Below are 15,005 nucleotides of genomic sequence, written 5' to 3' on the forward strand. Positions count from 1 at the left end.
ATAAGTATATTTATGTAATTTTTGAAAACATGTAAATAAAATTAAATATAGAGATAATTTTAAAATATAAATAATATAAATAAAAATTATAAAATCATATATATATATATATATATATATATATATATATATTTCTAAGAAATAATAATATTTTATTTTTAAAGTTAGACATATCTTACTTGCCAGATAAGGGATCTACTACTTTTTAAAAGTATACATATTCTCTCCTTTTAACTCATTTAAACAAAATTATAACATAGAAATATGCTAAATTATAAATATATTTAAAATTACAAAAATTCATAATTATAATATGTATACTCCACATAATAGTATAACATAAGAAATGATTGAATTCCTTATAACCAAGGAGAATTGTGAAGAGGAGTATAATATGTATACTCCACATAATAGTATAACATAAGAAATGATTAAATTCCTTATAACCAAGGAGAATTGTGAAGAGGAGTAATGACACATTTGACTTGTAAATAATTTTCAAGACCATAAGATCCATATTCTCTTCCAATTCCGCTCATCTTGTATCCTCCTAATGGACAATCGAGACTCCCTGCAAGGTAACAATTTATCCATACGGTTCCTGCACGAAGAGACCTAACAAATCTATTAGCCACATCTATGTTTTTAGTAACAATTCCAGCTCCCAAACCATAAATTGTTTTATTTCCTCTTTCTATTACTTCTTCTATAGTCCTGCATTACACAAATCAATAACCTCTTTCATTTCAAAATATTTTAAATATTATAATTCAAACAAATATTAAAATAAACATTTTAAAACTAAAAATGATTTTATTTTTAAAACTAAAAATTATTTTATAATATATGAATGTATTAACTACTTAAAAAAAAATATAAAATGCAATAATATTATAAATTCTTACTTGAATTTCAAAATAGACATAACAGGTCCAAAAATTTCTTCTTTCGCAATTTTCATATCATCCTGTATAATATTAAAAAATGATAATTAAGTAATGTATTTGTAAAATAATTCTTTTTATTAATATTAACCGAATATAAATTAAATTCATACTACCTGAACATCGCAGAATATTGTAGGTTCTACATAAAATCCTTGATCACCCCAGCAATTACCACCTGTTACTAAATTGGCTCTTTCCTCTTTTCCATATTGAATATATTTCAATACTTTTTCAAATTGCCTCTTATCAATCTGAAATACAAACTATAAACCATTACTCATATAATAATAATTAAAATAAATTTTATATAATAAAATTCTATAAAAAAGAATTACCCTTTTCTGACACCAAAGAAATACGCTTTATACAAAATTATAATATTAAAACAATTTCTCGGTGATGGTGGAGGCATTTATGTTTAAATGCATTTTAAATTACTTTTTCAAGAAATACCCTGTACAAAATTACTATTTTAAAACAACTTTATTAGTGATGGTGGAGGCATCTATATTCAAAAGCATTTTAGATTATTTTTTCCAGTGGTCCTCATAAGACTTCTTTATAACATATTCCATAAGCATCTTACAAGTGCAAAATGGAAATTAATATTAATCAATTGCAAAGCGAACCATGTGATCTTTTGATTGGTTTTCTGAAATCTGTTCTATCAATTCAATGAGGAAACAGAGATATTCTTTTATTATATAAAAGTATAGAGAAAGAGTTGGTGGAAAATGAAGCACAATCTCTGTCCCTTTCTCTCCCATCAAAATGTTAATTTCATTTGTTCTGAGTATATTAAATCAGGCTATATATAATAAATCAGGTCAATGACCTTTTTCTTTTTCATTTTTTGAATTTAATAACAGAACCGTTAACTAGATGATTAAATTTTTAGTAAGATCCGATTAAATTTTCTGAACTGTCCAACTTTGGTGATTGTTGGATTCTTACTGTCCTGAAGCACTCTCATCTTTTAAATCACAAGTCCCTTTTTGTAACATTATAAATATTTAAAAATGATATTAAAATTACTGAGTATCAAACCTATTACTTCAGTATTCCACCCAAATTTTTTGAAACAGTAATTAAAACTGACCTCTTTAAAAATTGTTTGCAGAAAATCTTGATTGATGGAGCTCTTCGCTATGGTTGTTTTAAGAAAAGCTACTGAATACATTTTCATAAAATTGTCAATGCTATCTGAGACAGTGCAATCTATGAGAAAGGTGCATGCATTGCTTACCTGAGGGCCTTGATGGACCCCTGACTTAAAAGGGTCTCCGACCACTTGCTTCTTTGCTCTTTCCACTGCTTTCTTCACAAATTCATCATAAATGCTTTCTTGAACAAACACCCTTGAACCTGCCAAGCAGACTTGTCCCTGCAAAAATTTGATCACAGAAATATCAAAACAACATACTTGATGCAATGCAATACCATTTGCTCAATCTAATATTTTTTATAAGGCATCTGGTTTGTATAGTCACCATGTTGGTAAATACTGCTAGATGGGCAATATCCACAGCTTCATCAATATCAGCGTCCTCCATAACAATGAGAGGGGATTTTCCACCCAATTCTAATGTCACAGGCTTCAAGTTGCTCTTTGCAGCAGCCTCCATAATAAGTCGCCCAACTTGAGTTGACCCTGTAAATGATATCTGAGTACAATCCAACACGGAGTTACAAACCCTTCATACTCTTTCACCATATTCAATTCAATGAACTAATGATCCCTAAATGAAAAATATTATAGCATTTGCCATCAATGTATCAGCTTACCTTATCAATATCCATGTGGCTGCTCATGGCAGCACCAGCAGTTTCACCAAAGCCAGAGAGCACATTAAGAGCCCCAGGGGGTATTCCTGCCTGCAATTACAAATTATGGAGAGACCACCTCCGATTAAAAAATTATTGGATTGGATCTGCAATATCTTGACCCTATTAAAATGATAATATAAATACCTCGCTGGCTAATTGTGCACAATAAAGTGCAGTTAAGGGAGTCTGCTCTGCAGATTTGATAACCACTGTACATCCGCAGGCCAATGCAGGAGCGACCTTAGTGAAAAACATCATCAATGGAAAGTTCCAGGGTATTATCTGACCAACAACTCCAATGGGTTCATGCAAAGTATGGGCCTGATAAGGTCCATTCATCTTCAACGTTAGTCCATGGATCTTGTCAGCTGATCCTGCACATATTCATTGGAGCAAAATTTTTTGAAATCTGTAAAGACTACATGCACACATATTCATGGATACAAAACTATCAAATGTAGATTTTCATACATTAATTATCAAAATCTTTGAAAATAAATGCATCTTTTGGATTACAACATTATTCAAATGTCAAAAAAAAACTAAAGGGGTCATGAGATATTATGATAGCAAAATCAATTTCATGAGTTTACAATAGGTTAATTAATGTTTTAAGGAGAGGTGAAGATTTTTGGTTTAAGATATGGGAAAGTATGAATAAGCAAAATATATCCACACCTGGAACTAAATTGAGACCAATTCATTAACCTGAAACAGAATAACATTTTAAATAGCATGACTACAAACTAAAAAATCTTAAATATAAATCTGACTACAAACTAAAAAAAAAAAGTAGGGAAGTGAGCATGGAAGTTATTTTTGGGAATTTTTCTTAGGCATCTAAGTTTAATCCAGCTTTGAAGAGTTTTCCTGAATTTTAATAAAAAAAATTTAATAAATCTTTTTGTCCATCCAACATTAAAACTAACACTAACCCAAACTTAATTCAAAAAAACTGCTTAAATTTTATTCAGGATATCTCACCAGCATAATACCGTAGTATTTGAATACATGCTGATAAGTCCAGCATCCGAACCACATCCAATGGCTTCCCACTGTCAAAAGTTTCCAGAGCTGCGAGCTCATCGCTGTGTTGCGACACCAGATCCGCGAACTTGTAAAGGATGTTCCCTCTTTCCTGAACCCACAGCATGATAATCCATTAATACAATTTCCGGTAGAGTATATATATTATAGAATAAAATAGTTTTTAGTTCAGTAAGATCTATACGGTTGATAACTGTAAAGTTTTACATCTATATCTATATATTTGATATGCTTTATGTCAAGAATGTCTGAATTTGTGGATTGTTTAATGTTTTTAAAATGACGGGCAAGCTTAACATGTAGTTTGAATAACCGTTTTTTAATGAGTATTTATGTAGTTGTATATGTCTAACTATAGTCATATTACTAGTTAATATGATTAGATTTTTGTCCACAAAATTTTTAACCAATAATATTTACTATAAAATACTTTAACAAAATATTCTATTTTCTGTATTCAAGTTTCTGTGATCCATAATGAATTAAACAAAGTCTTTGGGTAGAAATCACACGAGAAAATTTTTGACCAAAGCTTTTCTAACCAACCACTGTGGTTCATCATCAGGACCAGATGAACCACACTTGTTGATTTAAAATGCGTCGACCAAAAAATTCCTTCATATAATTTCCACTGGAAACTTTGTTTAAAAAATACCCTATAACAAAATATTTTATATTTTTCCAAACCAATTCAACGAGTGATATACTCAAATCTCTATAATCTACAGACAGAGAAAACCATAAAACAATAGGCAGAAGAAAAATTATTACATAGCCAGACATGCGAGGCCATGGGCCTTTATCAAATGCTGTACGAGCAGCTTTCACAGCCAGATCCACATCTTCTTGTCTAGCTTCTGAAACGCTCGCTATCACGTCCTCTGTTCGAGGATCCAAAGTCTCAAATGTTTTCCCTGCAACAACACACCAATCAAAAAATATGCTGTAAGCACAAAATCATAATTTGATTTTTAAATATTGTACAATGGATCAAGAAATTAAATACCTGAAATTGAATCTACAAACTCTCCATTGATGAAAAGCTTCGTATACTTTACTGTCGCTAGTGGCCGAACGGTACCGTTCGATTCGGAGGACAGGCAAGCCATGTAGGAAGAAATATTTCCGAGTGACTGTAATACACAGGGGATCTCAGACTCTTGCAGTTGGTTTTCACCACCAACACAATCACGAGCGCAACGGGCTCTCCAGCTATTATGCTCTTCAAATTTCAAACACCCCTCGCTGTTTAAATTGGCGATGCCCATTAGTGCCACTGTCAGCCCAGGCCACTCACATTCATGAAAATAACCCAATATTATTTTATCACCTTTTTAAAATATATGGTGGGATAATCACCTTTATTTATTCAAAGGTTGTTCGAAGGCATAATTATTATTCTCCAAATTCAATCTGCAAAAATCATTATGTGATTAAGTATGAGGATTACAAACAATATATACTCAATTTATGTGATTTTGCTCATAATATTACAGAATATGTAAACATAAGGAGAGAAAACAATATGGACTCAACACCGTCACTGTATTCTAAATGTTGTATAGGTTTGGATATATATTATACATATTTTAATTTATTTTATATTTTTGTATAGATGTAATGGTCTATATCTTAATTTATATAATATTTAATATACTTTTTATAAATATATATGGTTTATTAATCGTATTAAATATATTCGTAATGATTTTGAGCATTATTGTTTTTGTTGGTCAAATAAGAGTGGAGCCTTTAAATAACCGATAAAAAGAATACGTATGGTACATGTCTTTACAAGTGTAAAGACCAACAAAAGACAGACCTGTTGATGATTAACAGTCAACAGGGTCAGCGAAACTCAAAATCTTACACATAAAACCTCTAACCATTTTACAACCCGATAGCCATTCGATAAGAACCCCAATGATGTGACGGTCCTTAAAGAAATCACATCAGAAACTTATGCGATCCTTACCCACTTTACAGAGCCGGTAGAGAAAATAATCTAATGGTGTAAAAAACTTCGGGTCTGTTCTTGGACTTAACCTCCGCCCATTTTGAAACTTGATATCCCTTTGATCAAGAACTGAAATGATTCGACGGTCCTCAATGGTATCGCACCGGGAACCTATGTGACTCTACCGACTTTCACGGATCCGATAAGGATTATAAGCCATTGGTTTATAAAATTTGGGTCCGCTCTAAGACTTAACCTCCGATCACTTTTAAAACCCGATATTCATTCGATCAAGCCCCTTTTGATCCGACGATCCTCAATGATATCGGATCGGAAACTAGCACGACATTTACCCGCTTTGTGGAGTCGATAAAGATTATAAACCATTGATCTATAAATCTTCGGGTCTGCTTGTAGACTTAACCTCTGATCATTTTCAAACTCGACAGCCATTCGATAACGAAGGCCATCAAAACCTATGGTCTGCAACCCTTCAACTAGCCCGTTGTTTACCAAATACTCCTCCCCTATAGCTAGCTCTAACTTAAGCATTGATTGTGGGGGCGATGGTTAGGATTTACTGCGGCACTCTCCTACCTCTGCTCTCTCCTCCTTCCACTAGTCTTCCTCCTACTCATTACTCATGGTCTAGAAGTAATCCATATCTTTGGCCGCCTGTCGTTAATAGTCATCACACAGTTTACCTGAGGGTGTAGAATCCCAGTCATACCTAATATAGCTTTCCTTACATGGCACTCCTTCATTCACCAGATGATCAACTAACATATTGGCTTTCCTTTGTACATTAACGAAGCTAACAGTTCTCAGGGTTTGCAAGTGGAAATGAATACGCTGAAAAACCTGTGATAGCCTCCAATGTTTCGACACTTTTCTAGGTGTTGTTCCATTACTCATTTTCTTGGTCGCATTAATGGCCAATCCAGAGTCATCTTCAACGATGGCGTTGTGTAAATTTGACTTGATCAGGATTTCTAGACACTACTCTAAGGCCATGAGCTCTGCCATGTTATTAGTGGAAGTCCCCAAATGACTGTGAAAGATATCCTTTATGTGCCCCTGCCCATCTCTTATGACACTGCCAAATCCAGCCATCCCTCGGTTGCCCTTAGAGGCTCCGTCTATATTGATTTTCAAAAAACCATGAGGAGGAAGTTGCCAGATATCTTTACTAGCAGTTATTTTTCTCACACCTTTGTCAGTGCCCTGGGGAACCAGAGAATGGAGACCCAACTGTAGCAGAATCATACATCCTGGGGCGAAGGATGGTTCTCAGGAAGTCTCCACATAAGGGCTCCAACTATCTCTTTGAGTTGTCGTAATATTTGGGCAATGATGTTCTGGGTCAAGCCTGTTTTGTTCTTGAAAATCCTGCCATTACATTCTTTCCAGAAATCCAAGATAATAAAGCCTGGAACCAGAGTCCAAGCTTTGTTGATGATTTCATTTCCTGAGAAGTCTTTTCTCCAATTCTTCAAAGTGTTGGTGATGTTGAGTCTGTCCCTGTCAGTTTGCCTGAAGATTGAGGCCACCCAATCCCACAAAGTAGAGGTGAATGAGCAGAGGTTGAGTAAGTGTTCCATCATCTCGTCCTATAAGCCTCATAGATGGCATTTCGATGGGCCAACAAATCCCCTTTTCAGAAGATTCTCCCATGTGAGAATTTTCTTTTGTTGAACCAACCACATAAACAACTTGATTTTCATCCATTGCGAGTTCTGCCAAAGGTCCTTCCAAACCTGATCAGGGTTTTGATAATCAAATCCCAGGGCCATTCGTTTAGATTCTTTGAGGTTAAAGGTACCTTCGGTGTTTCTTCCCCATCCCAGTTGGTCAGACAAGGATGACACCAAAATCTTCCTCTGTTCCAAGTCAAGAGCAAGAGAATCGGCCTGGGCCTTCAAAGGACTCTCTTCACTATAACCAACATCCTTCCACATTCTCCATTTACCATTGTCCCTTACCTGATCCCAGAAGTTGCTTACCATAAGTAAACCTTTGTTGTCAGTGTCATTCTTGAGAGCAGTTAATTCTTCTCTAAACAAATTTGGTTCCTGCTGCCAGTTATCCTCCCAAAACCGTGCAAGGTTTCCCGCTCAGATCTTTCAGAAAATATGCTCTATTCTCCCAAGAAAGGTTCCAAATGTGAGAGCCCTTGATGAGCTTAGACATTCGGATATGATCCCTCTCCTGCCAATTATTTGCATATTTCTGTTTCCAAAGCTTGGCCCAAGGGCTGGATGATTCCTTATGCCACCTCCACCAAAGTTTGGCTCCCAAAACCCTGTTGAGGGTTTCATGGTCATGAAGCCCCAAACCACCATGGGCCTTAGGTTTGTAGACCTTGTCCCAAGCTACCAAATCCTGCTTCTTTTTCTCTTCCCCTTTGCCCCAAAGAAAATATCGTTGAATACTCCTGATTTGTTGCATAACTCCTTTAGGAGCAGGAAGAGCTGAAAACATGAAAATGGGAATAGCCTACAGGACAACCTTTGTAACCACAAGATGCCCTGCTAAATTCAAACACGTGCGGGTCCATTTCCTGACTTTTTCCTGAAGTTTATTAGTTACCATCTCCCACACTCCCTTGCTTAGAGGTTTGTACGTAAGAGGCATTCCAAGGTACTTGGAAGGTAACTGATCCCTTGAAACCCGAGAATTCTTGTGAAGTTCCTCTAAATAGAAATGTCAGTGTTAACAAAGAAAACCTTTGATTTGTCAAGGCTTACCTATGTACTAGTGGCCAAAGCAAAGTCGTTCAAGATTTGTTTAAAAGCTCTGGCTTCCTTGACCGTGGGAATGCCCTGCAGCATTGTGTCATCCACAAATTTTTGATAAGTAGAAGCATCACCATCCGGGATAATTTTCAGACCCTGGATTCTTCCTTCATCATTTGATATTTTGATCGCTCTACCTAGCCTTTCTATCATGAGAACAAAGAGGAAGGGGGAGAGCAGATCCCCTTGTCTGAGACCCCTAGAAGGCATAAAGGTTCTAGAGGGAGAGTCGTTAAGCAGAATGGAGAAGCTAGTCATGGACACAAGGGCCATAACCCATCTTATCTAGTTGTGGTCAAAGCCATAAGCTCTTAGCACTGCCCTGATGTAAGACTAGCTTATCTTATCATAAGCTTTCACTAGGTCAAACTGCATGATCATACCAACTTACTTATTACTCTTGAGAGAGTGTACCACTTCATGAGATTGTATGATGTTGTCAAGAATCTCTCTTCCTTCCACAAATCCAATTTTCTCCTCTGAGACGATAGCAGGAAGAAGGGGCTTGAGTTTGTTAGCGATCACTTTGGAAATAATTTTGTACACCACATTACATAAGGCTATGGGTCTGAATCTGTCCGATGTCATAGCTTTTTCCTACTTTGGAATCAAAGCTATGAAAGAGGCATTAAGAGCCTTCAAGAAAATTTTGGATCTTCTAGAGTCCTCCACAACATCAAGAATATCTTGTTTCACTATTTTCCAGCAAGCTTTGAAGAAGTCCACATTGAAACCATCAAGGCCAGGAGCTTTCCCATTTTGCATCTAATTGATAACTTCACTGACCTCCTCTTCAGACACTGGCCTATTAAGATTGTGGTTATCTTCCTTGGTTACAAGCTTAGGTGATCCAGATTTAAACAGGAACTCAATAAATTACAGAGATAACCATAAACACAGAGATGTAGCGGAAATAATACTTCATTTCATTAATGTAAAATACTGAAATATGCTTACAAACAGAAACGGAAATAAACCAGCTGGGGCGATGGTAGCTTATCTCTGAGAAGAGATGTCTTGGCTACATGCCTCTGAAATTGTGTTACAATGAGGCTCAAAGACCTATTTATTGTTGAGAAATAATGGAAAACCCTAAACATCCAAAAACCTAACCCTAGAAGATGAAACGCCAAAATGTGGGCCCCGTTTGGGTAAATTGGTACATCAACTTCCCGGGGTCATAACTTTGGCATATGATCTTCGTTTAACGTGCACAATATCTCAATAGAAAGATATATCCGGGAACTACAAATTTGGGAAGAGCAACATCGGTCGGGTCCACCCGACTGATGTTGCTCCCATTTTTCGACCCGACCAATGTTGCTCCCATTTTTCCCAAAAAGCATCGTTTAGGGCCTCAAAACGGCTCCGGAAGTTTAGGACCGAAAAATTGCTAAAAATAGTAAACTGTGCTACAATTAAGCAAACTAAAAAGCTGAAAGAAACAATGGTGGGGGTCCAAGTGGACTTGGCAGGTGGCCACCAATATCCACCTAGATTATTCATCCCCCTTTAGGAAGCAATGGTCCCCATTTCGTTGAGTTCCTCCATGAGATGAGGAAACTTCTGTTGAACTTGATCCCTGGTGAAGGAGTTGGCCTGCTTTGACAACTCGATACAGTTGAATATTCTGCTGGCGAGTATGCTTGATCTGTGTGTCCATGATCCGATCCGTTGCAACTTGTTCCATGCAATCTGGATTTAACTCTGTGGGTGTGAACTGTTTTGTAATGTCGGATGTGTCTAGTAATGGTGGAAATTATGGCCAAAGGCGGTCCACATTGAACACTGGGTGTAGGCCAAGGAATGAGGGAATGTTGAGCTCAAATGCATTGTCTCCCACAGCCTTGGTAATGGTGTAAGGAACATATCGGAGTGGTCTGAGTTTTCAATAGGCTTCGGTAAGGGATTCCTTTTGCAAATGCAACCAGACTTTATCGCCCACCTGAAACTTGTGCGGCACCCGATGTTGATCATGTCGCTACTTGTACTTGGCATTTGATTTCTCCAAAATGTCATGGACCTGTTGTTGAATATGTTGGATGTGCTCAATGGAGTTGTTTCCATTATCTATTTCAGACTAGACATGAGCTGAATCTGTGTGAGTAGCTGCAAATGGCATGGCCACATCAATGGGACATAGTGGTTGGAATCCCAAGCCCACCTACAAAGAGCTATGGCTAGTCAAGCTGTGGAGAGCCTGGTTGTAGCTGTGTTGAACATAGGGGAGGCTCTCATCCCATGTGCGTGGATTCTTTGAGTTGTACATGCACAAAATGTGTACGATCATCCTATTGACAACCTCTGTCTGGCCATTAGTTTCAGGATGGAAGGTTGTGGACTTAGTGAGTTTTTTGTCCAGCATCGACTAGAGATTGGACCAAAATGTACTAAGGAACCTGCTGTCCCGATCTGAGATGATAAACTGTGGGATCCCAAAGTGTACCCACACTCATTCAAAGAAGAGTTTAGCAGTGGCTTCTGCTGTGATATTCTTATTGCAGGGCGCCATAATGGCCATCTTTGAGAACCTGTTGACGACCACAAAAATATAGTCATTTCCATGCTTAGTGGAAGGAAGGCCTAACATGTAATCCATGGAGATGGATTCCCAAGGTCGACTAGGGGTAGGCAGTGGGGTATAGAGGCCTTGCTTCTTGATGGTTGGTTTGGCAATGGCGCAGGAAGTGCATGAGCTGAGGTACTTCCTTACATCTTGTTGAAGAATCGGCCAATAGAAAAACTTCTGCAGTATTGCCACAGTTTTCTCGACCCCAAAATGCCCAGCAGCCTGACTGTAGTGTGCTTCCAAAATCATCTTGGCACGCTCACTTGAAGGAACACAAAGGTGACCCAGGTGGCATAACACGACATCCTGGAGGTGAAAATCTGGAACATGCTGACCCTCCAAGGCTGTTTGGTATGTGTGGCTGAATTTTTGGTCACTTTTGTAGAGAGGTGGCCAATTCAAAGTCTCGTGCCCACAAGAGTTGAGCACGCTGGTTAACACCATGATCGGTGGTCGACTGAGGCAATCTACAACATTATTGGTGCTGCCCTTATTATACTTGATATTCAAATGGAACTATTGCAGGTATGTGGACCACTTCTGATGGCAATAATTCTGCAATTTCCCTTGGGTCTATATGAAGCGCAGAGGTCAGTGGTCTGGGTGGATGACTGTTTCCTTCACCAAAATGTAATGCTTCCATTGTCAGCAAGCCTGCACAATGGAATATATCTCTTTGTCATAAGTGGGATACTTCTAGACCATGTGTGAAAGTGTCTCACTGTGATATGCCACTGGATGCCCGTGTGGAGTAAGGATTGCCCGAATAGCATAGTCAGAGGCATATGTCTCGACCTCAAATGGTTGTTGCAAGTCTGGTAATGCGAGCACTGGTGCCGAGCAAAGGCAATCTTTCAACTCTTTGAATGCCTTCTATTGTGATTCAGATCAAAAGAATTTTGCTTTCACTCCTCCCTTGGTGACTTGACTCAAGGGCCAAGTGATATGAGAAAATCCCAACATGAATCTGCGGCAAAAGTTGGCAAGACCTAGAAAGCTGCGAAGCTCTATCAGAGTGGTTGGAGATGGCCAATCCTGAATGACTTAGATCATGGTTGGATCCACATGCACCCCCTATTCATAAACAATGTATCCCAGATACTGAACCTGGGTCATGCCAAAAGTGTATTTCTCTAAATTGGCACATAGCTTGTGTTGGCGCAGTGTTTGGAGAACCTGTCGGATGTGTTGGAGGTGCTCTTCCCAACTCTGGCTGAAGATCAGGGTGTCATCCAAGTATACCTCTAAAAATGAGTTGGTGAATGGCAGCAATATGTCATCCATTAGCCTCATGAAGGTTGCAGGAGCATTTGTCAATCCGAAAGGCATAACCAACCATTCGAAAAGGCCCTCCTTGGTTTCGAAGGCAATCTTCCACACATCAGAGGGTTCGATTGGTACTTGGTGATATCCTGACTTCAAATCGTTCTTGCTGAAATATTTTCCCCCCTTCAGTTGGTCCAGGGGGTCATAAATCCGTGGGATTGGGTACCTATTATGGACAATGATCTTGTTTAGTGCCCGATAGTCAATACAGAGTCTCCAAGTCCCATCCTTCTTCTGTACCAACACGATCGGGCTCCCACAGGGTGATGAACTCGAATGGATGTCACCTTTCTGCATAAAATCCTATATTTGCCTCTTGATTTCATTGTTCTTGTCACACGGAATGAGTCGATCTTGCGGACAAGATAGACCTTCCTAGAATCTAACGATGTCTAGTGACATGCAAGCCAATCAAAAACTATCTTTCTCTAAATATGCATTTACAAACAAAGGCAAACAAGTGTTTTAGGCCTACCTTGGGTCCAATGCAATTTTGTGGAAGCCTCGCTCCTTCGATCCAAATGAGATCCCTCGTTGCAAATCTGCAAATGCAAACAAGCAAACAAATTAAATAGCACTGGAAAAGCCAATATCATAAAGCATACTTAACATGAAGATCAAGGAATTCATGAAACAAATGACATAAGACAATTTGTTGAGAAAAATGAATCTGATTGTGTTAATTCAAATCAAAGAAGAACTTTACAACCTGTGCCTTGATGCTGTACAAGCTCCTCCCAGGGTCCAACAAGAAGTCTCCTCTACTTTGACAAGTTTCACTCTCTTCCCAATGAAGCCGAAAAGGTATGTGATCTCTCCTCTCAAGCTTAACTAGGAAGTCTCAATTCCACCAGCATTTACCCTCAAAAATGTTCAGCTTCCAACCTCCCTAGCAACCAGCCCAATGCCTTAATTTATAGTGCAATGGAGGGAAGTTACTAGGTCCTCCTTCAAAGGGATAACTCCTCTCATCAAGGGATTAGCTCCTTCTCTTTTGGGATGCATGAACCATCTAAGAGCGACCAATCCACGTAAAAATTCCTTCTAGAATCATCTAGAATTAACCCAAAGTGAGTTTTTTAGAATAAACTTGCACCTTTTTTACTTTCACAGGGGTCTGCACTCACTCCTTTGGGAACAGAGCGGGCAGGTCCGCAGTTTTTGTAAACAGGGGGTGTGGAACCCTAGGCAATAGTGAGAGAAAGTGCGGAACCAGAGCTTTGTTGATTTTTAATGTCTTTCTCTCATTTTCAAAGCTTGACTTGAAGAGCTGAGGTCTGAAACTTGCTTAGGAGGTCAGTACAAGTGATGATAGACCCATACTGATTGCAAATAATCACGGCGACGATATTTTTGTGTAACAGATTTCCCCCTAAAGTGCGAAGTCTGTAGTAGATGAGGATTTCATTTATCATTTAGGAAGAGTGAAGTACTTTATCATTTCGACGATCATCTTGTGGAGAGCCCGGTTGGAACCTATAAAAACATTCAATGCAAGATATATATATGAGATCATATCATCGCTGAGGTAGGCATTCCCATACTCAGATCAAAACTGACTTAGAAAACTATCTACTACTCTAATACATGAATGATCTTGTAATACATCACAAGTATAGACTCATGTGGACACAGTATGGACGCAGCCATCTGTTTATGATTAGTCCACTATATAATGAATACAAAATTCCTCGCAGCCTGGATTGTGGAAACTAGATCCAGGGTCTTCATTTCTACTTCCTGAAATAGTACGATTCTATCCATGCGAATGAATGTGTTGAAGTCGAACATGGTAGAAACCACTTGATTACCAGTCAATGATGTAAACTGTTAACAAGTGTGAGAGAAACCACCAGTGATGTCAATGGCTCTCAAAGTACCCAGTACAATCCATGAGATGTGAAGAGATGTGTTGATGTCGAACATGTCACGGAATCCTTTGATCGAAGGTCAATGATGCAACCTGTCGTCAAAGGCAAGAAACCTGCCATTGAGGCATGCAGATCTCAAGGTACTGATGATCTCTAGATCATCTTTCTAGATAATGAGCTGAAGTCGATAGAAAGCGATCCGTTGCAGGCAAGCCCACAACACGAAATCATAGATCAAGTTGAAGAAATTTAGTTGCAAGGACTGACTTAGGGATGGTCAAGATGGATGACAGATATTTTGTAGATGAATGGCTTATTTGCACTGACCTCTTGAACACATAACGACACAACAGATGGTTTGGTGACAATTGACCCAAAGTTAATACCCAGAAACCAACTGAAGACTTACAAATGTGGTTTGATCAACTGTTAGGCAAAGGATTCCCAACCCAGGTGAATAAAAGTGTCATGTTCAAGGGTGGTTACAAAGTATGACAAACAGGCTCATTTTTCTCTCTTTTCCCCCACCATTTCTGGCAAGTACCTCTTTATTTTTGACAAGCTTAAGGAGGATAACATTTGCTTGATTATAAGCTCATCCTTCGGATGAGTCCAACTTAGTTTAAATTCGAACCTTAAGAAGGAGTGGTTTGTTCCTTTTTGTAA

At 38.2% G+C, this 15,005-nt stretch overlaps 1 protein-coding gene across 1 annotated transcript; it reads right to left on the bottom strand.

The window, feature by feature from the left end:
- Window positions 1–325: 325 nt before the first annotated feature.
- Window positions 326–5,132, bottom strand: LOC149167615 (aldehyde dehydrogenase 1-like). The gene is made up of 10 exons (XM_089431563.1): window positions 4,828–5,132; window positions 4,593–4,735; window positions 3,759–3,912; window positions 2,919–3,148; window positions 2,733–2,822; window positions 2,438–2,611; window positions 2,194–2,331; window positions 1,061–1,198; window positions 906–967; window positions 326–714 (listed from the first exon to the last, which is right to left on the bottom strand). Exons 1-10 carry the CDS (start codon window positions 5,087–5,089, stop codon window positions 441–443), a joined length of 1,665 nt encoding a protein of 554 aa, XP_089287689.1. The 5' UTR covers window positions 5,090–5,132; the 3' UTR covers window positions 326–440.
- Window positions 5,133–15,005: the final 9,873 nt, after the last annotated feature.

Source organism: Pinus tabuliformis, chromosome 5_1 (genome assembly GCF_031772625.1).
Source record: "Pinus tabuliformis cultivar Carrire ecotype Pingquan chromosome 5_1, CPIR1, whole genome shotgun sequence".
Classification (NCBI taxonomy): domain Eukaryota; kingdom Viridiplantae; phylum Streptophyta; class Pinopsida; order Pinales; family Pinaceae; genus Pinus; species Pinus tabuliformis.

Bases quoted from the DNA above. Each gene is read 5' to 3' on its own strand.
- LOC149167615 (XM_089431563.1), bottom strand. From the start codon at position 5,089: ATGGGCATCGCCAATTTAAACAGCGAGGGGTGTTTGAAATTTGAAGAG. The intron at 3,149-3,758 runs GTGAGATATCCT...GAATATGTGCAG, and splicing joins AATACTACGGTATTATGCTG to GATCAGCTGACAAGATCCAT. The intron at 2,823-2,918 runs GTATTTATATTA...TTGTAATTGCAG, and splicing joins GTGCACAATTAGCCAGCGAG to GCAGGAATACCCCCTGGGGC.